Source organism: Zootoca vivipara, chromosome 1 (genome assembly GCF_963506605.1).
Source record: "Zootoca vivipara chromosome 1, rZooViv1.1, whole genome shotgun sequence".
Classification (NCBI taxonomy): domain Eukaryota; kingdom Metazoa; phylum Chordata; class Lepidosauria; order Squamata; family Lacertidae; genus Zootoca; species Zootoca vivipara.
This window is the reverse complement of record NC_083276.1, coordinates 78,178,832-78,199,904: the sequence shown is the minus strand read 5'-3', so window position 1 is coordinate 78,199,904 and position 21,073 is coordinate 78,178,832. Positions and strand designations below refer to the sequence as shown.

The 21,073-nt window shown below is 43.9% G+C and overlaps 1 protein-coding gene across 1 annotated transcript in view; it reads left to right on the top strand.

Annotated features, from left to right (window-relative positions):
- The first annotated feature begins 9,315 nt into the window (after positions 1–9,315).
- The window catches only part of LOC118088718 (ras-related and estrogen-regulated growth inhibitor-like), a 28,746-nt gene continuing 16,988 nt past the window's right edge, over positions 9,316–21,073 (top strand). Inside the window, exon 1 of the mRNA XM_035122702.2 lies at positions 9,316–9,741. Within this exon, the coding sequence (XP_034978593.1) occupies positions 9,645–9,741 (97 nt within the window). The 5' untranslated portion in view covers positions 9,316–9,644. The remainder of the gene's footprint in view (positions 9,742–21,073) is intronic.

Genomic DNA, 21,073 nt, shown 5'->3' with positions numbered 1-21,073 from the left:
ATCTTTCCTACATTTCCAAACAGGAGGGCTGGTGACTAGAGGAAGGAAACCCCCTGAGCTTTTTCTAGGACAGTGGTTCCCAACAGGTGGTCCGGGGACCCCCAGGGGTCCTCGAGCTATGCCAGAGGGGTCCTCAAGATGCTATTAGAATAAAAAATATATTAAATATATTTCGTATGATAACAGATTTTTTGTTTTGGCCGCTTCCTGCATGAGCAGAGTCTAGCACAAAACTAGAATTAGATAGAGGCAGTAGTTCTGCTGTATGCCGTTAGGTGGTGCTTTACAAACACTACTGTTTTGCAAAGAGGCAGTGTGCGCATTCTACTAACGCTCACCTCCCCAAGATGCTTTGCGCGCGTCTGCTTCATTCGTGCGCTACTGCGCAGGTACCCTGTCTTCTCCATTCCCCTCCCTCCTCCCTGGCGCGCGCTGCCTCTTTGCAAAACAGTAGTGTTTGTAAACAAAGCGTTGTTTTTCGCGGAAGCTACAGTTCGCGTAGTTAAAAATGGACCGTTGGTTAAAAAGTGGTTCATCTCATTAAGAACTGAAAATTAAAACTAACTGTATACTGATGGAGTACTCTGTTGTAACTGTAAAAAACGTATAAATATAAAATATAAAAAGACTCTTAATTTGGCTTTCACTTTTTAATTTTAGGATTAGGAATTAATGGGGGTCCCTGTCACAATAGCGGCTCGATGAGGGGTCCTCGAGAAAATTTTGTTGGGAACCCCTGTTCTAGGAATCCTCCCAAAAGGCTCACAAAAGACCCAGAAACAGTTAAATTAAGATGAAAATGTTTTGCCCAACATCTTAGCTACTGTCTACTTTAAATAAGAATTAAAAGAGGTTGGGGAGGCAGAGTTGAGCTCCACTTTGACTGGATAATCAAACTGGGATAACTGCCTGATCCTAAAGCCTTTAATGAACTGTATCACACACACACACACACACACACACATCATTTGCTTAATATTGTCCTGTTTCTGGTTTTGTTAATGGCATTTAAAAAGCATGCCCAGTGGCTACTAACAGAGCAGAACGGCATAAACCACCAGAGAATGCCATCTTAAGAATCACACACAGTCTAATATCATTGACCTTGGCGACTTAGAAGAAGGCCAAAACATTTAGATAATTAGAAGTCAAAATGAATGAGGGTACAGCTTAATTAAGAGTTATTCTGACACAGGGAATCTCACAAGAAAATCTGGCTAATCAGGAACTGCAGATAATCATAGTTCAGGTTGGGAGAAACTGCTGCATTAGAATAATTACAAAGATTTATGAGATACATGCTGTGCTGCAATAACAGATAATGGCATTAATAAGAGATTTCATTATATATTCCCCCTGTACATCATTTAATTACATGGTGACAGTTTGTCTGGAGGAACTCCCCCCGGCCACCGCATCTTAAAAGCTAGTAATAATAAAATCAATCTCTGTCCTGAAAAAACCCACTATTGACTAGGATTTGGTATTATGGTGCATGACAGTTCTAGCCTATACAATTTCTTTTATTCATCTGCTTTGTGACAAAGGATAGATATCTATCTACAGGCCTTTTTAAGGGGGGGGGGAAATGTATAGAACCACTTTGTTGAGAATCGTGGTTTCTGAGCGAGTCCCTATTTCAGGAATTTTTACTGTCTGGAACAGATATAATTTTCTTGTTACTTCTCTGTAGACCTCAGCAACTTTCCATGTTAGTTTCTGCAAACAAACAAACAAACAAATCACCTCTGGTAATTATTCAATCAGGTTAAATTTAATCGTACAAAATGGATGTGACCTTATTCGGAGACATAAAGCCAGCTCCACGTCTGGAGCAAAGACATTGCTGCAAATCATTTACCACTTTCCGCTTCTTAGACCTCACCTCCCAGCTCCCTCCAAATCATATTTCTCACTTTACCAACCCCTTTCCCCAAATAACCTGGATTTGCCATTTTCTTTATGGTACGAGTCAGCCTCTAAGATGGGGTTTGGAAATATGCAGTTCACAGACACATGAATTGTTTGTACAGCACCAGCCTCTTGGTAGAATCCTATCTCTTTCTAAGCAGCAGCAAATATAAAATGAAAAAACAATTAAACCATGATGGTGATATGTCTGGATATATGCAGCAGATACAGTTTTCAAGCTGCTTCCCCCGCCCCCCCAAAACTGAAGATTTCTATGCATGTCCCATTATTTTGAGAGCTACGGTACTATTAATTTTTTGAAGATGCATTTATTTGCTTATTGATTGATTGCTGTAAATTTATAAGTTGGCCTTTGGCATAATGCTTCTAGGCTGACAAACATTTAAAATTACAAAAAACACATGTAAGGACCAGGCACAAAGCAAATCAATAAAGCTGCAGCCACCACCAGTCAATAAAGTACCGTAAAATCCATCAGAAACCATCAGACACAACTAAAAGCAACTACACAACACGCTGGAATGCCGGGGGAGAAGAAGGCATTTGTTTGGCATTCAAAGAATATCTAACACCCCACAAACACTATACATTTAAACTAGTATTATAACATTCTAACTAGTCATGGCTTCCCCCAAGGAATTTGCTTCTCTACCCTGCCACCCCCATCCTCCGCAGCATGCTCTCTAAATCCCCAACCCATCAGAGCAGATTTGGGAGAAGGGACACAGAAGAGAAGTTCTGTTCCACAAAAAAGAAACCCTTGCATTAAGCTACCTCTCCTGTTGCATACGGTCCATGATATATTAACTCCATCTTGTTTTCAGCAAGTTGTTTTGTCCCATATGAACCAATCTTCTATTACCAATCTTCTATTTTTAAGCATAATAATATAGTTTAAAAACCAGTAATCCAATCCTGCCATGGCTTTTAGAAATGAACAAAGCTTTTTCAGTCAGTCTTGGTTTTCCATTCCAAATTTTCCAAATGGTTTTCTGCCACCACTCTAAAATTATTCAGTCAGGCCTCTACAATCATATCTATTCATACAGAGAAACGATATTTTTTGGTATACAGTACATCTATATTGGTCAAAACCATTTTTTCCCAACCATGATAATGGAAGATTTGTCCAATTATATTTCATAGCACTTCCTAGTAATTTCTGGTGTTTGCTGCAAGAGCTGAGTCATCAGCATAATGTTTTCTGTAAGTTGGGGTGGGCAACTTTTTGGCTCCATGGGCCAGATCCTTATCAGGATTAGTCTTGTGGGCCAAATTTAACAGGTGGGTGGGAAGGCCTGACATCATGTGCAAGGTGCTTTGAAGTCCCTAAGCTGGTACTTCAAGCACCTTGTAAGGCTAATGCAAACTCCTTAGTAACAGCTCTCACCCTCACAGACTTCGCTTCTTAGCCCCACAGAAATGTCCTTTCATTTGATCTTTTAAAAGTATGTTTATTAAATTTTATCCCTATAACCCAAAGAACAAAATAGAACTTCATGAGGCAAACCCATAAAAACCAAACCAGGGATGCCATGAGATGTTACATTAATAAGAAATAATAATAATTCAGAACCACCTTGAATTGAGCATAAAGTCAATTCAAGCACTTGAGTACTGGTTCTGTCTCCAGCATTCCACCCACTTTCAGGACAAAACTTCTACTCCAAACCATCACCAGTTGGCACTACAGTAGTCTAGCCTTGAAGTTATGAATCCATGAATGATGGTCCCTAGATCTGAACATGAAAGAAAATATGTCAGCACTGCCGGGGATTTTTCTCTTTGTAGATAAGAAACTGGAGTTGGTAACCTGATAGATTGCATGCAAGTTTCACATACCGAAGAGATGAGGTTACATATTTGCTCCAACCTGTAAATTAAGATCTGCAATGATATACAGCTGCTTTGAGTTGTTCCCAATGACAGTACAAGGAAAACAGCTGGGAAGTATGTAAACTTCAAGTGATTCAAAAATGACTTGCAAGTTTTTGGGGTCATCGTTATTTATAATATTCAAAATATAACCAGTCTTCATATTGTGTTTGGGAAAACAGTCAGCTGATGGAATACAAGCAAAATAACAGTTATATGAATGTGTTAGACAAAATGTTAATAAAAATGCATCAATAGCCACAGCTACCTCACTGGGAGTGGAATTCAGGACTCTCTTGTCTTCTCTGTTTTTCTGGTTCTGAAAATGAGCAGGATAAATTTATGAGTTCTAATAGGCTGCCTTGGTTGTAACCTCTTGGGGCTAGCAAGGATATTCCCCACTCCTACAAATGCTGGTGGGATTCTTCCCCCTTTTATTGGCAGCATCAGAACAAGCTGTATATGGCGATAGGATGGGGCCAGTGTGTGTTACAGATGGAAGAATACCTGATATAAGACATTTTAAAGCATTATATGCTAGAATACAGGCAACGACCAATTTACACGGGTTCAATATGTGTGTGACCATGGACGCGCACATCGTGGCGACCCAGAAGTGGCTGGAAAATGGGGAACAATGGGCTTATGCGTGCTCCACTGTTGGATGTGATGACCTGGAGATTGAAGAGACCGGTCCCCTGTGTTACTGGAGGAATCGCCGACCTGGATACATTCCCTGATTGGAAAGAGGGAAGTCCAGAGCAGTGACTAAGTCAGTGACACAACAGACAGCCCTCACAGGGGTGGTCAAAAGCAGATCATCGGTTTTCTCAGCAAAAGTGAGCAAATGCTCCAATCAGTCCTGATGAAGCAGATTTACCTCCCGCAGCAGATACTGACTGGATGGTGGCAAGACCAGAATGGTAAAGCATGCAGAGATGCCACAGGCAGCCTCCCTTGTGAGTAGACACGTTGGGCTCCCAGGGGATGTTAATGATGCAGTTTAAGCGAGTGTGTTGTCATGGTCAGAGTGCTGCACTAAGGGCAGGGAGATCCAGCTTCAAATTCCCACTCCCCCATGAAGATCACTTGGGCCAGTCAGAAACTCTCACCCCAACCTAGCTAACAGCATTGTTATGAGGAAAAAATGGTGGAGGTGGGGGACTATGTACACCACTCTGGGGTCACTGGAAAAGTCATAAAGAAAGAAACATGTTTTCACAATGCACAGGGATGAGGAACCTGTGGCGCTCCAGTTGTTGCTGGACTACAAATCCATTCATCCCTGACCATCGACCATGCTAGCTGGCGCTGATGGGAGCTGGAGTCCAACAACATCTGGAGGGCCACAGCATCCCCACCCCTGTATGACTAGTTCCCTCTTGGTATACAATCTGAAAAGGACTACCGTATACTTGCCCCACCAATTCTGACATTCTCTGCTCTAACCCTCCTCTAACTCTAATGCCTCCATAGAACTATATAGGCTATGATGTCAGCAAAGGAAGCAATTGTCTGAATTCTAAACCCAGGGTCTTTAGTCCATTTGTGTGTGCGCATGGCACATCCTTGGCTACCAGAATATGAAGATGAATTGACCACTGCATTGGCTTTCTGCTGCCTTTTGGGGGGATAGTAAAAAAACAAACTTGTGCACATTATTAAACACCCAATGGAATATATGCAAAGTTGGAGGGAGGGAGGGTGTAGAGCAAGAGGAGAGAAATGTTACAATCAGTTTCTGGAGCAAGGTTGCTAAAAGAAAGAAGCAGTGCTGCTTTGTAAACAGAATCCATGTTGCACCGTTAGCAGCCATGCTGTGCTTCATAACCTTACATGGCAAAAGAAAGGCTGCATTACAAAAAAGAAAAGAAACCCTTGGAGGTAGAATTATGAAACTCTGGGAGTCAGTTTCATTTCTAAATGTCATGCTGTTGTGGTTCTCAGCCCAGTCTGTTCAGTGTCTGCTCTATTCACATTGTCCTTTGTATGGCAAAAGGATCCGCTGCCCACAAGAAATGTAATACCCCCTTATGTATTGGAATGATTGGAGGGCACCTGAAATGTTTAGATAAATCCTAAGGTTGCCCAAACAAGAGAGCTGCTTTAATAGGGTTACAGAGACGGGAAGAATGCAAGCTCAATGCAGATAACTGGGATCAAAAGTTAAAAAAATAAATAAATTCAGGAACCTTGGTAGGCAGTCTCTTGGATACCAGTGGCACAAAAGGGATCTTTGTAGGAAGGAGTCCTTTTCAGCTAGAATAGACCAGGCTAGGCAGGCAACAATCTTTTTGTTTAAAAAACAGAGACTAGCAGCTCAATTTACAAAGTTTTTAGGATGGAGTCTTAAAGGCTGCAATCCCAAGTGAAGCAAAAGTCTTGCTAAATTCAGTAAGACCCACTTCTGAGTACTGTAAATGTGCCTAGGGTTGGTATCACATGTCTTGTGCCTCACTTGCCTAAGATCTTAATGCCTGCCCCTAGCTTGTCACATCACTCCTTAGAAAATAACAAAGTCCCTGATTTTACAGTGGAACCTCGGTTTATGAACACCTCGGTTTATGAATTTTCGGTTTATGAACGCCGCGGACCCATCTGGAACGGATTAATTCACTTTCCATTACTTTTAATGGGAAAGTTCGCTTCAGTTTATGAACGCTTCAGTTTATGAACAGACTTCCGGAACCAATTACACCCATGTTTCAGTTTATGAACGCTTCAGTTTAAGTACTCCGCGGACCCGTCTGGAACGGATTAATCCACTTTCCATTACTTTCAATGGGAAAGTTCGCTTCTGTTTATGAACGGTTACTCCGCGGACCGTCTGGAACGGATTAATCCACTTTCCATTACTTTCAATGGGAAAGTTCGCTTCAGTTTATGAACGCTTCAGTTTATGAACAGACTTCCGGAACCAATTGTGTTCATAAACCGAGGTACCACTGTATTTATAAAGGCCTGTAGAGGTACTGCAGCTTAAGGAACCAGATAGGGAAAGGGGAAAGATTGTGGGCAGTGAGGGAAATGGCAGGATTGGCGAAGAAAGTGTGCTGAACATTAATTTGTAAAGTTTTGGAATCCGGAGTTCTAGAGAGCAGGGCTGGGGAGCCTTTTTGGGTATAGTATTAATCTAATATTGGCCAGCTGGCTACAACTAAAAAGGCACCTGTGATTTCTTTCATAGGCACACTCTCTCCAACAAAGAATTTGCTGAGTGGCTACATATAGGGTTAATCAAGCAGCTGGTGCCTGGGGGATGATTTATTGAGGAAGTAGAAATTGTCACTTCCTGCTCTCAGGTTCTTTTCCTGAGGTGTGATGCCTTATGCAAGGCTGGAGGGGGGGATCTGTTGCCTTCCAGATGTTGCTGGGCCATAAAACTCCCATAATCCCTGAGCATTGGCCATGCTGACCAGAGCATGTAGGAGTTGCAGTTCAGCAAATATCTGGAGCGCCACAGATTCCCCACCCTGTTTTTAAAAATGGCACAACTGGACTGAACCAAGACAAACTTAAGAGAACAAAATGCAAGATCGAAATGTGGCTAATGGGCTTTGTTTAACTTGGTGGTTCACAAATCGTGCAAGTTTGCCCTGAAATGTATTTAGGAACTCATAGATCTGATCACTGGTGAAATCTCTATGTTATGCTCCTTGTGGGTATGCAGAAGCACGAAACAGGCTTGCATCCCACATCACCAGGAAAAAACCCACCCAAATCAGTCTTGCCAGTTCTTTTAGAAATCCTCAGTGGAGAAAATATGTTCAGACTTTGGATGCAAATTTATTGTAGTCCCCTTTCTTTCTCTTAGGAAGTTGTGTTGGAAACAGACTGTTGGAAACATTTATTCAGGTTCTTCTTAGGAAAAAAGCCTTGCATTTCCTCCCTGGGCTTTGTGATTTATCTCCTGCATTTCAAGGCAAATTTGCATAACACTCGCTGAACTCCCATCTTCAGAGCTGCTGGTTTCCCTCTAGGTCCAATGAAGGCAAAGCAGCATTTGATGTTTTCTTCTTCACAAGTCGGGAAGATCAGCAGTATTGGACTGAGGGGGTAAGCTCTCTGAACTAATTTTAAATTCATCAGTCAGCAAGAAGCAAGCCTGTTCTGTTTTAGCCTACCAGGGCTCAGCCTATAGGATGCAGGGGAAGTTTTGAGCTAACTTAAATCTTAGTCAAATAAGGACACTTTGGATGATACTGCAGATATATGCAGCACTTTCCATCTCTTCCAGGTAAAGATGTCAAATTTTCCTCCGGCAAACCTCCTGCAAAGAACAGCAGAAATTTGACATCTGACGTTTTCCTGTTCCCTGCTGGAACAGCTTCACCTGATTTAATTTCTGTTTGTCATATAGCCATTAAAGGAACAAGAGTCCAACGGGGGGGGGGGAGCTTCACAGGTTCTGTAATGACCATTTTGCCATTTGCTAGCCATGGGAAATCTGGCAGCATACAACTTCTAACCTATGGTCTTCTGGTCAGCCCATGTACTGTCACATTACAGGGCTCAGGTTTGGGCATTTCACCACAAACTCTCAAAACTGATATTAGTTATGGCATTCCAGATACAAAATCCTGCATCTGGCTGTGCAAATGCACCATTGCCTAGGAGTTAGCATAGTTTGGGGTGTCTCCTAGGGAGAGGTAGCATCCATCAGTGGTAGCACGTTTGCTGTGGGATGTCCTCCTAAGAGAGGTTTGCCTGGTATCCAATTTTTTTGGCACCAGGTGAACTCTCTCTCCAGCTCTCTCTTTAATTCTCCCAGGCTTTCAAGATGGGCTAATGGACTAATGGAATGACAGCGAGTGACCATGTGAAAAAGGCTGTCTGATGGACACTGACACATACCTGAGGAACATGTATTTGGGAAAGAGAAACGTGCAAACCTTTACCATGGGTGTCTCCAAGACCCTCAGAAGAAAGCCAACAATATGGATTCCATAGCCCAGTCTGCACTTTTTACATTCAGATTCCCTCAAACCTCCTATCATTCTTCTGTCTGTACCTTTCTGCCAATTTAGGATAGGCCTAACACTTCATACATCTGATGGTATGCTTATACACGACAGGGATCATCAACTTTTTCAGACCCCTGGACACAATTGCAAATGGGAGCTACAAACACAGCACGACCTATTACCGGTAGCTACAATAAAATTATTCAAGCCTAATCAAAGTGAAGAGGAGGAGAGAACCCTGCGGGCATCACGGAAAGCTTCTGTGGGCACTTGTGCGCCCATGGGCCCCGCACACGGACCAGTCTCTAAGAATACTCTTTTATTGCTTTGGCTGCAATTGACCTACCACCACCCTTCTGGAAACCATTCAGTCAAATAAGCAAGGGCGAGGCGCACTGGCAGTAGCTGCTGCTGCCCAGAGATGGACTGTGAGAGCAGAGCAGCTCCCTTCGCCGATGATGATGATGTCACGGCCGGAGTCGTTCTTCAGCTGCCCTGCCTGTGACCCTGGAGGGAGCAGGAGAGATCCGGCCGGCAGCCCCTCCGTTTCCTCCTGCCCGGGGCGGGAGTGCCGCCAGGGCCTCTGGGGCGCTCTGAGGCTTGTGGCTTGTCTGAGGGTTCAACACCGTGGGACCGCGGGGACTCTCCCCCCCCCCGTCTTCCTCTCTCGCACTTGGCGCTTGTGCGATCCCGGGAGGAGCGAGCGGCAGCGCACCCCAGCCCCCTCCTGGGCGGAGCTCGCCGCTGCGCTCTTCCGAGAGCAGCCGGCGGGACTGCTGCGCGCTCGCCCGGGCAGTGGCGCGGCGGAGCTGGAGCCGACGAGGCGCACGGAGATCGCGGCGGCTGGTCTGCGGAGATCGCGCCTGCTTCGCCATGAGCTTCCCTCGGCCCTTGCGCCGATCCGTCAGCCTGAGCTCTGCGCGGACCCTAAGGCTCGTGGTGCTGGGACAGGGCGCCGTGGGCAAAACAGGTACAGTCCCGTCCATTCCCGTGGATGCGGGTGTCCTTAAGCACAGCAGGCGGGCAGGGGGGACGTTTCGCCACTCCAGTGCCGATCCTTCCCTCTCTGGGTGGGTAACCCGCGTCCCTTCCTTCTCCACGTGGAGGGCCGGCCGGCAGCGCTCTTTTTCCATTCCGTAGAAATGGTACCATGCAGGCTGCGCTCCCGCCATTAGTCCAAGCCTAGCGCCAAGAAGAAACTTTCCGGCTCGGACAAGATCTTCCTGGGTCTCGGATCTACAAAAGGCGCTGGCTCTGAGACAAGCCCTCCTTTCCCCACAAAACACCTTAAAAATAATCTCCTTAACAATCCCCAAACTGAGCCGCAAAAAGCAGGGAGGGTCCCGCTGCCGCTCTCTCATCCTTCCCCTCTAGAAGTTAAACTCCCCGCTTGCAAACCGAATTTGCTGCCGGAAAAGAGGGTCCCTTGTCAGTGTCCGTGTCCCCCCGGCCCGGTCCGCTACTCTTCCTCATTTACTAACACATCTAATGCCTCGACGGGGCAGCCGCCCCCACCCGTTACACAGACGTGGCGGTTCCGCGGACGTTTCCCCGCAAAGTGTGGCCCCTTGAACCCCTGTGGACATGCCCGAGCCAGTCGGGGAGAGAGAGTAGAAGACGTGGCCGCTCACCCTTCTTCTCCCCACTTTCCCCTGCTCCGAGTCTCACCTCGGTACCTGGTGAAGGACCATCTGGAGGGCACCAGTTTGGCAAAGGCTGATTTGGAGGGTTGCAGGCTCTCCATGCCTCACATAGACTCCCCAGGCGTCCGTTGATGTATATGTTAAACTTTCAAAGCAAAATCACCTACTCAACATCTGCTTTAACAGTCAAGGCGTAATTGGTTTGTGTCCAGTGATCCCAAGGACTGCCACTGCACTGCTCACCTCATCCAGCCATCTTTACCAGGCTCCCAGTGACAGGGAAACCTCAGATAGCACACCAGAAATTGGCTAGTAGTGGGCTACAGTTTGGCTTAGTGTGCATATTGCCTTGCATTTCTTGATTTAATTACTTTTGTCATTTAATCCCACTCTTCCTCAGGGGAGTGCAGGGTTGCACTTGTGTTGTTTTAGACTCCGGACTTAATAGTTTCATGTACCACAACCTCTTTGGACAATGATGTGCATTACTGTACTTCAAAATGTGACGAGCCAGTGCTGCTGCATTCGGGGTGGGAGGTTTCTGCTCATTTTGCCAAGTGGGGGTCTGGACGTCAGTCTCAAAGCCATGCCTTGATAGCTACCCTTGGTTCAGGGACGCGTATATGCTGTGTCTTCCTACACAACACCACTGTTGGGTAGGATGACACAAAGCCATGTATGCTTCATGATGAGACAGGGATTGGGCAAAGTCAGACACAAACACTCTTATCTGCTGCGCTGCCCTGGTTCTCCATGAAGTTAGGCTGAGAGACCTATTGCATGCTTAAGCCCACCCGTTGAGTTTTACAGCCAAGGAGGGAATTGAAATGGGACATTCTGACTTAATTTAATTGTTCTCAGAGTACTTCCTACAAAATGTGCCCCCACCCCTTGTTGACATCAAGAAAGTTGTAAAATGATGTGTGAAAGAAGTAGAGAAAAATACCTCTTTCAGCCTCTTTCATGTGTTCTAACATGGGAGGAGATCAAAAGGAAGGGCATTTACAAAGCAGCTTTTTCATCCAGAGGATCAAACGGCTCGGCTCGGGACTGCAATACCACAATACTGTCCCTCTGCGTTCATCTGAGGCTCTTCTTTGTGTGCCTCCTCCATGTGAGGGTGACAACACGAAAACAGGCCTTTTCTGTAATGGCTCCCCATTTGTGGAATTCTCTCCCCAGGTGCCTTCATTATATATATTTTAGGTGCCAGGTGAAAATATTCCTCTTCAACCAGGCCTTTGGCTGATTAATATTTTACAGCCTTTTAAATTAGTCTGTGGGAAACAAGGGTTATTGTTTTGTTGTTTTTGTTTTTGTTTTAACTATTCACTTGTGTTTTTACCTTGTATTTTATTCTGTGAACCGCCTTCAGATCTTGTGATGAAAGGGCGGTATATAAATTTTAAAAATAAATAAAATAAATAAAAATCAAGATCCTTTGCAGGTTGAAAGGACATTGAAATCCCACCCCCTCCGCCACACACATGTGATTCACCGCTAGATGGTTGTTTCAACAGACCCATATAGGCGTGTTGCACATTTCCCTGCACAGTGGGATGTTCTGGGGTGTAATTTTTTTGGATAAAAGAGCACTGGAGACATATGATGCCTTTGCAATATATGCTTTATTTACAAATGTACAACTAGAGTATAGTTGGAAGCAAGCAGACTCCTCAAAACAAGTAGCAGATTCCCAGAGGCATAGCAGGTTCTCAGAGATCTGTGCACTTCCAGTTTTTCAGATAACTAGGAAAAGCTACATATGACTTCAGTGCTTTCATTTTGGAGGATAAAGAAACTACAATGCCTCTATCCTGAGCGTGCTCTTAGTTTAGATGAAGACCCTGCACTTGTGTTCTCCTGAAAATTGCTCCCTCCTGGCTGCTTTTTGTCGCTGGATGCGCATGTGATGTTTAACTGCAATCAAAACCAGTGGGCAAATAGCAGCCAAGTAGGTGATGGGATCTGGATCAGGGGCCCCTCTTTAGATAAGGATTCCCAGCTGCTATAACTCCAAAATAACAGCAGCTAGGGTAAGCAAGCTTATGTAAAACTACTATTATCGGTATGTAGTTTGGCCCTAACTCTAGCTAGAAACTCTCAGTGGCTCTTTCCCTCTTCATCCTTCTGTACCTGTCCATTGCTGTCATCCAGTCAGGAAAATGACCCACAAGTATTGGGGAAAAAAGTCTTCTTCCTGACTACTCATGCACAGGGATCAATCTAGCCAAACTCACAATACCCCTCCCCTATCAAGAGATGAGTTAAATGCCTGTGGCTGCCAGCGTTGCTCAGTAAAAGACAACATAGCATGTTAACAAGAACAAAGAAAATGCAGGACGATACATGACATGGTTAGTTAAGCGATTTCTCCATCACCAATACATGTTTGGTTTGTTTCCTCTGGACTAAACAAACAAATTAACTCTCACCATTCAGATCACCAGTACTGTATTGGCAAAAGAGCAATGTTTAACCCTTGAAGAAGGCTCTTGCCCTGGGCATGCCAGTTTATATCCCATTTAATTTCATGTTCATTAGGATGTCCGTTCATTAGGATGTCCTCAGCCACAGCCAGCCCCTCCCCTACTCCTCCATCACTTGGGTGAGTTTCTAAGATGAACAGAGCTAACCTAACTTGACGGTGCAGAGAATTTCTCTCTGCACTGTTTTCCTAGAACTTCATTCCGAAAAGAAGTATCTCCATCACCTAAGACATTAACATTTGCAATTTGTACCATTTGAAGCAGGTTTTTATTTTTTTCCAGGCACCCACTAACCCCCTCCACCTTACACAATGTATGTAATCAAAACACTTATTTCTGAAAATGCCACCCCACAGTTTCCCCTGGTGAGTATAGTATTTCTCTTCATCCAGAGGCTGCACAAGAGAACTCCGCTTCTGTTGCATTTCATGCTGCTTGGCAAAGGATCCAGACACAAGGGATGTGTATGTTGCGCAATTTGGCTGCAACATAGCTAATTTTTGTTTCACAAATAGCTGGCACAGGGAAAATTGCGGGGGCTGAGTCAGCTCGGGAGCATGGTGAAGTTATTTGAGCACTCAAAGTATTATTAAAATGACACATATATTGTTATTCTGAGATTCCCATCGTGGACATTTGCTGTGGACTAAAAAGTGAGGTTCAAGTACAGGTTGACTCTTTAATCTTTAACAGGGCCTTTTCTCTCTCCAACTGCTACCTCAAAGGAGTCACTTATAATGGCAGGGTTAGATTTCCCCTAGTTGCCAAAGCAATGATGTTAAATTAAGCAGCCCTATAAGAATGTGCCCACACCAAAGGGTGGAATTCACCTCGCGAGTCACATCAGCACAAGACCTGTGCTTCTCCTTCAGTGCCTACTCACTGCAATGCCCTGTGAAATTGGCTCTGGGTGTTGGTAGCCAAATTAGATTTGGCTAATCCTAGAGGGGCCCCAGAAGCAACTTTAGTCTGCACTTCTTAAAACATTTGGGTCTAGCAGACCCAATTTGAGTGGCATGACTCAAATTGATTTTTAGATTATATATATATATAATATAATCCCAAATATATATAATCCCAAAATTTGAGAGTCAGCTGCACAGATGTTGCAAAGGTGTGGTGATCTGTCGTGGAAGAACCCCAGATGTTCAAGAAGATCGCAGTGGTTAGCCAGACCTTGTTACTGGTTGTGAAGGGCCCCCCATGACAGTTCGAGTTTCAGGGCCCCCAGAATGTGGGTCCGCCACTGCCTGCCTCCTCAGCTTTTTTTTGTTTTGCTGTCCCCTTGGTTTCCTGGCCTACAGTGTCTAGGTCTCCAAAGCCCCCTGAGAAGTTCATTCTTTCCCTTCCCAACAGCAAGTAGCCCCTCGTGTTCCTATTCCTGATTTGATCAGCTGAAGGGACCTTTCACATCTGTCCTAAGGATGGCCCAGTTTGCCAACATTTTATTGTTGATAGCTGTCCCCATCCTTGAGCAGAAGATGAACCCTGAGTGTGGCACAGAAGGCACCATGAAGTTTTAAACTAGTATCTATAAGATTTCCTGATGAAACTGGGAAAACATGCTGAGGCTGAAAATACAACCAGGTTTGCAGTGTTAGGTTTCAAAGAGTGCTCCTTTTCGATTAATTTCCCTTGCTTCAGGAAGGAAGGAAACTTCACAATTCACTGCAGATGCAATGGGGTTTCCCTAATCATAGCCAATGCAGATTTCAGTGCTTCGGCTGAAGATGCCCTAATAAAATTGTCCGCTTCCCCATAGAGTGCCAGAAGTTGAATAGCAGGTTACTTTCTTTGATGTAAATGAAAATGTGCCACTTTAATTTGGAACTTTCAAAGGGGTGGTCATGTTAGTCTGTTGCAACAGAAATACCTTCTGGCAACCTGGAGATCAACATATTTATTATGGCTTAAGATTTTGCGGATTAGAATCAACTTCATCAGATGCATGATGTGTAATCCTCAGTTGATAGGTGCTTATACTGTACATTGGTATAAAGGGTGCGGGAGCAGGTGTTGGAATCAAATAACAAAGCAATGCAAAATCTGTTGTCTGTGACAGTTACTTGGAGCATACATGAATGTAAAATAAGTACAGTGAGCCCACACAGCAACAGTAATTGTTGGCTTTAATTAGGAGTGCTTGAAAAAAAGTTGAACAATTAAAGTTAACCTTTTTGGTGGTGTAATTTTTTATTACATTTTCCAAACATTTTCACAATAAACTTCATCAAATAGTTACATTGTTTCATAAATTGAACCCCCCCCCCTTCTGCAGGGTTTATACTCACACCTTTTCAACTGCTTTTTGTCTTTATCAATTAAAGTTAACATTTTAGCTGAGCTCTGTATTTTGATATCAGCATATAAATATGGGAAGAAGGCTAATTTTAATCAATCAACCAGTCATTTGATTTGTATGCCTCCTTTCCAAAGTTAAAACTATGCTCAAAGCAGCTTACAACATTTGAAGGATTACATAATTACAAACAACAAAAGTAGTCATAAACAATCGATAAAACATCAAAAAATAAACAACCAAACTGAACAATTAATACGTAAATCATAAACAGATATAAAGTAAATATACAAAAAATTAACAACAGCAACAACTACCCCCTACCTACAAACCCCTCTTCAGTGGCCTCAGCTTTTGTAGTTGGAGTCAGTGCCCCACCCTCCCAGGCCATATGGAAAATGCCAGCAAGGCAGGGAGCAGGTCTTCCCAGACTCACAACAAATATGGGTTTCAGTAATGGGAGTGATCATTAATTTTATTTTAAAAAGCAATCCAAACGGATAAATCTGCAACTTCAACATGCCCTGCTCGCCACTAAGGGAGGCAATCCATAGCACTGATGTATTCCTTCACCTTTGCAAATCCCCATACTGTATTGCATATACTGTATACAAGTGTTGAAGCATGTCTCCTTAGGAGCTGCAGTTGTCGAACTTTTAGACTAGGAGAGTCAAAAGGAATTTCACAGAATGATGCTAGACATTGCATTGCTCCCATAAACCATACTGAATGACATAAAGTCCTGAATCAGCAAGAGATTCCTTGTGGGTGGAGCCACTGTGTGTCTTCTCACCCCCTGCCCAGCTGCTTAATTGCAGGATTGAACAGACTCATCTGTTTAAAAGTTCTTACTATTGAGTAATTGCAAGTGAGATCTTTCAAAAAAATAAATAGCAGATGGCAAGTGCAGTTGCTACTATTGTCACATGAACTGTGTTTCACATAGCTCATTCAATTACTGTACTTCCTCCAAAGAATCCCAAGAATTCTAGTTTGTTAAGGGTACTTGGAATTGTATGAAGGGGAAACTACAGTTCCAAGATTCTCTGGGGGCAGGCCTTGTGCTTTATATGTGCATTGGATTCACTTTAAATGTATGGGGTGGATCTACAGATACTTTAGTCAAGGAGGAAATCTAGAATGTTTGATATTTTTTTTAAAAAAATTAAAAGTAGAAAATCCCAAAGAAATTAGGAAGCGGAGAAGTATGGTTGATCTGGACATTCTCACCAGTCAATTTTAGCAGTGTAAAGCAGTTACTCCTTATGACTTCAACCCAGGAATGGGGAACCTATGGATTCCAACTCCCACTTGCCCCTTGGCATGGGCGTAGCCAGGATTTTTGTTGGGGAGGGCAGAACCGATGTGATTGGTCAAGCTAAGTATTTCTACTGTTTTACTTGATATAGAGGGGCAGCTGCCCCTCTGCCCTGCTTGGCTATGCCCATGCTCCTTGGGGATCATTACTGGACCATAGGTGGACCCATAAGGTGGATCACAACATCTGCAGCACTACCACACTACATGCCCCCCCCCCAATAATAATCAAGAAGTGGTTCCCGAAATGCATGTTTGGCCTAAAGGTGAAGGTCTGAAAAGGTGTTTGACTGATGATCTTGCCCAATATGATCTACTGTATTTGGGTCTCAGATAGAGATCCTTCTTTGCCTTGCCATCACAGATAAATTTAACTGAGGCTCCAAGGATTGAGAGTAGGACCTTCTGCATGCCAAGCACGTACTCTTTCACTCAGCTACGCCCCCGTCCTCACATTTGCTTGAGTTGTAGCTTGTAGTGGTAGAGAGAGAAAAATGCTAAGACTTTCTAAAACCAGCCCTGGTTGTGGCAATTTACACTTAGACAGGCTGTCTAGAAATGTGGAATAAGCCTTTGTCATGGCTGGAGCACAGAATTGGATTGTCTAGGAGCCGTGGGGAGAGTGCGAGTCTCTGCTCATACCTTATTTTACTGAGATGGAGGCCTGATTCATCCGTTCACTTATGATGTAGGAAAGAAGTGCAATGCAATTTCTCCCCCTCCCATCTCATCACTTTTGCACAATGAACATTTATGGAAACGCCAGAATAAAAGCAACCTGCTGCTTAACACCACTTGATTTTATAGATGTTTTATTGTCTGTTTTGTAATCGCAAGCCACCAGGAGATCTTGTTTACCGACAAGATCAGGGGATATAAATTTCAAGCAAAAATAAAGAAAAGATTATGAACTGTAAATCTAAAGCAGTCAGAGTAACTCAAGTGGAAAAGGATTTTCTCTTACTTCAGAATCTTGACCTGATTACCACTTTCTCACTTAAAAACTTTTTTCTCAATCTCATTGCTTAAACTACAGGCAGAACTGAGGTTCTCCCTATATGAATTTCACCACCATGCAGGATGCTTTGATCTGGGGAGCGGTGACATCAATCAGATCAGCTGTTCCCTATAAAAGTGCTAGTGTAGGGATGGGCAACCTTTTTGGCTCCACAAGTGAAATTTGATAGTTGCACAGGGCTACCCAGTTGTCAGACAAACGACATCGCTGCATTGTCTAGCCCAGGCTTCCTCAACCTCGGCCCTCCAGATGTTTTTGGCCTACAACTCCCATGATCCCTAGCTAGCAGGACCAGTGGTCAGGGATGATGGGAATTGTAGTCTCAAAACATCTGGAGGGCCGAGGTTGAGGAAGCCTGGTCTAGTCAATACAGTGGTACCTCGGTTTAAGTACACAATTGGTTCCAGAAGTGTACTTAACCTGAAGCGTATTTAACCAGAAGCGAACTTTCCCATTGAAAGTATTGGAAAGTGGATTAATCTGTTCCAGACGGGTCCATGGAGTACTTAAACTGAAAGTACTCAAACCGAAGCATACTTAAACCGAGGTATGACTGTAAACGCTCTAGCTGAAAAGATTTAGTCATACATAAAGACTGGACTCGTAAGTAGCTTTTAAATGGCATGTTATCTTGTAACAAATTTCTATCTAACAGTTTTTAATAACTATTACTGCATTTGACTCCTAGTAAAAATATGCTTTCAGTCTTCAAAGCTGTCTTCTAAAGACACACTGCCATGTGCAGGTAAGGGGCAGGGTGGGGCAAACTTTGCAAGGGCTGGGGTGTGGGTAGCTTCAGCGTGCTCACTGGGCCTCTTCCATTTCTGCCTCCTGAGGTAGCTGCTTCACCCTGCCTCATGGGTGGGCCTGCCTTGGCCCTACCTGCCTTGGCAAGCAAGTTTCAAGGAGCCCTGCCAGTGGGCCTTTGAATCTTCTGCATCAGTTCCTGAAGCAGGACTTCTTTTGCTGCAGAAACCCTCTCTCACTCGGCAGTTTTCCCAGAATCATTGGATTTGCTTAACCGTGTGCATAAGAGTCTGACATGGCCAGACCTTTGTTTGGAGAAGTACAAGGATGGGGTGCAGGTGGGGAGGGTGAACAGAAGAAGCTCCAAGTTGCAACTTGGCAACCCTAAGGGCACTAGTTTGATCTAACCACAAGGATCTCTTTCAACAGGCTTTAGTTTATTAGGAGGCTCTTGGTAATAGGATATAGCTTAGATAGTTGGATTTATTATATATTTCTTTAAAAAAATTCACCTGCCTGGAGCTCTTGAGAGTAGGAAAAAGGGAACAGAAGTAAGTCACCAAAGCTAATCTACTCTGTAAAGGCTCCTCGGTTTATAAAGGCACCCCAGCTTGGTCTGCCTCTAAAACCATTAAGTGTTTGGTTTATGCATCAGCGCCCACATCATGCTTTCTTTGAATGTTGCCTGCAGCAAATTCTGCTCATGTTCAAGATGAATAGTTGGGCCTGGTCTCTGTGTCAACCTCCACCTCTCTGGCCTTGACTCCTTCCTTGTAATAGGGCCTTTTGTTGTTGTGTGGTTTTCCCCTTTGACGTTTTTAATCTGTTTAATTGGGTTCTTAATATAGACCCATGCACTTTAGCTTTGGGAGTCTGCCCAGTTCCTGCTATCGAAGCAGGCACTTCCCAGAACTCTAGATTGATTTGTTCCACTGTCTTACCCTTTGCCAGTGAAATCCTTAAAAGATGCAAGTAATTATAGGCTGCTGCATTTTGTTGCTTTACTCACCTGTAATGTGGCACTCCATGGGTTGTCATTTCATAGCTATTTCTAGAAATTGCTCTCGAACTAAGCCTGACCCTCCTCACCCTGATGTTTTCCTTTCAGTCCTCTTTTTGCTCTGCCATACCGTCAAGACTGAATATATACCTTTCTATAGGGCAGAATATTGTGGTGATGCAATTGTGGGGAATGAGGGGTTTGGGGGCTCCCCTTTCTCTAGTCTCCATCACCAGGTGAATATCTGCATCCTCCCTTGCTTCCAAATTGACTTCTTAGAGCACACAGCTTGCCATTGGGGTTATCTCTTGATCCAGAACTCCCCCCAGGGCCCAACCTTACCATAAGGCAGAGTGAAGCAACTGCCTCAGGCAGCTGTCATGAAAGCGCAGCAAACGTATTCATTTTCTTACAGTGTCACATATTTTTATTCACCGTGTAGTTTATTTGCACGTTTTTAATGTATGTTTTATTGTTAGTCTCCATGGGCCTTCCCGTTGGAGGGCAAAACAGAGTAAGCATAAATAAATTACTTTTTTTTTTTTGCAAATGCTAAAAACAAATACCAAGTTTGGGCTGTCTGGTTTCAAAGGGTGTTCTTGTTGCTGCTGCATGAATCATATTTTTCACTTACAACTTTGGAATTTGTGAGGAGAAACATAAATTCAAAATCTCTGTTCAAATGTTACCCATGAAATCCCACTTCCACCACTAAAGCTGGAAAAAAAGCATATTACCTTCAATAAGCACATAAAGTAAGACGGGCAGAAACACAATTAATGATACATGATTAGCCATTCTTGGTGGTAGGTCAGTTCTTTAGGGCGGTGGGTCCCAAACTTTCCACCTCCCCAGGGACCGCTTGAAAATTGCTGAGGGTCTTTATGGACCATTTCTGTCTGTTATTAGCAATCGTAACATGTTTTGTGGTTTCATTTTCATTTGATTGCTTCGTTTATTTCTTATACATTGTATTTCCATAGAATTCAAATTTTAAAACTATAAAATACAATATGAGAAATAAAAGGAGCTCAGAAAAGCCTGCAGCCTCCTTATGCCAGCAAACTGCCTGAGTAGACGCTTAACTCAGGGGTCAGCAAACTTTTTCAGCAGGGGGCCAGTCCGCTGTCCCTCAGACCTTGTGGGGGAGGAGGACTATATTTTGAAAAAATATATATGAATGAATTCCTATGCCCCACAAATAACCCAGAGATGCATTGTAAATAAAAGCTCAAATTCTACTCATGTAAAAACACGCTGATTCCCGGACCATCCGCAGGCCGGATTTAGAAGTTGATTGGGCTGGACCTGGCCCCCAGGCCTTAGTTTGCCTACACATGGCTTAACTGGTAGTCACTTTAGCTGCCACTCTGCTGGGCATGTCCTGGACCTTGTTTAGTGGTCAGCCAATTGGCTGCTTTATAGACTCCAGGTTGCTCCTGGGTCCCAGTGCCCGTCCTGTTACTGTTCATGTTGTGCGGATGCATGATATCGTCTTCCAAAGCAACTACTCTATTCCGAACTTAAAAATGGAAAGTGTAATGCTGGTGGTCAACAAAAGAGGTTTAAAGACTGTCTCAAGGCAAATCTTTAAAAATGTAGTATAAACACTGACAACTGGGAAACACTGGCCTGCGAGCGTTCCAGTTGGAGAACAGCCTTTACCAAAGGTGTCATGGGCTTTGAAGAAACACGATCTCAGGACGCAAGGAAGAAATGTGCTAAGAAGAAGGCACGCTTGGCAAATCCACACCGTGATCAACTCCTGCCTGGAAACCAATGTCCCCAC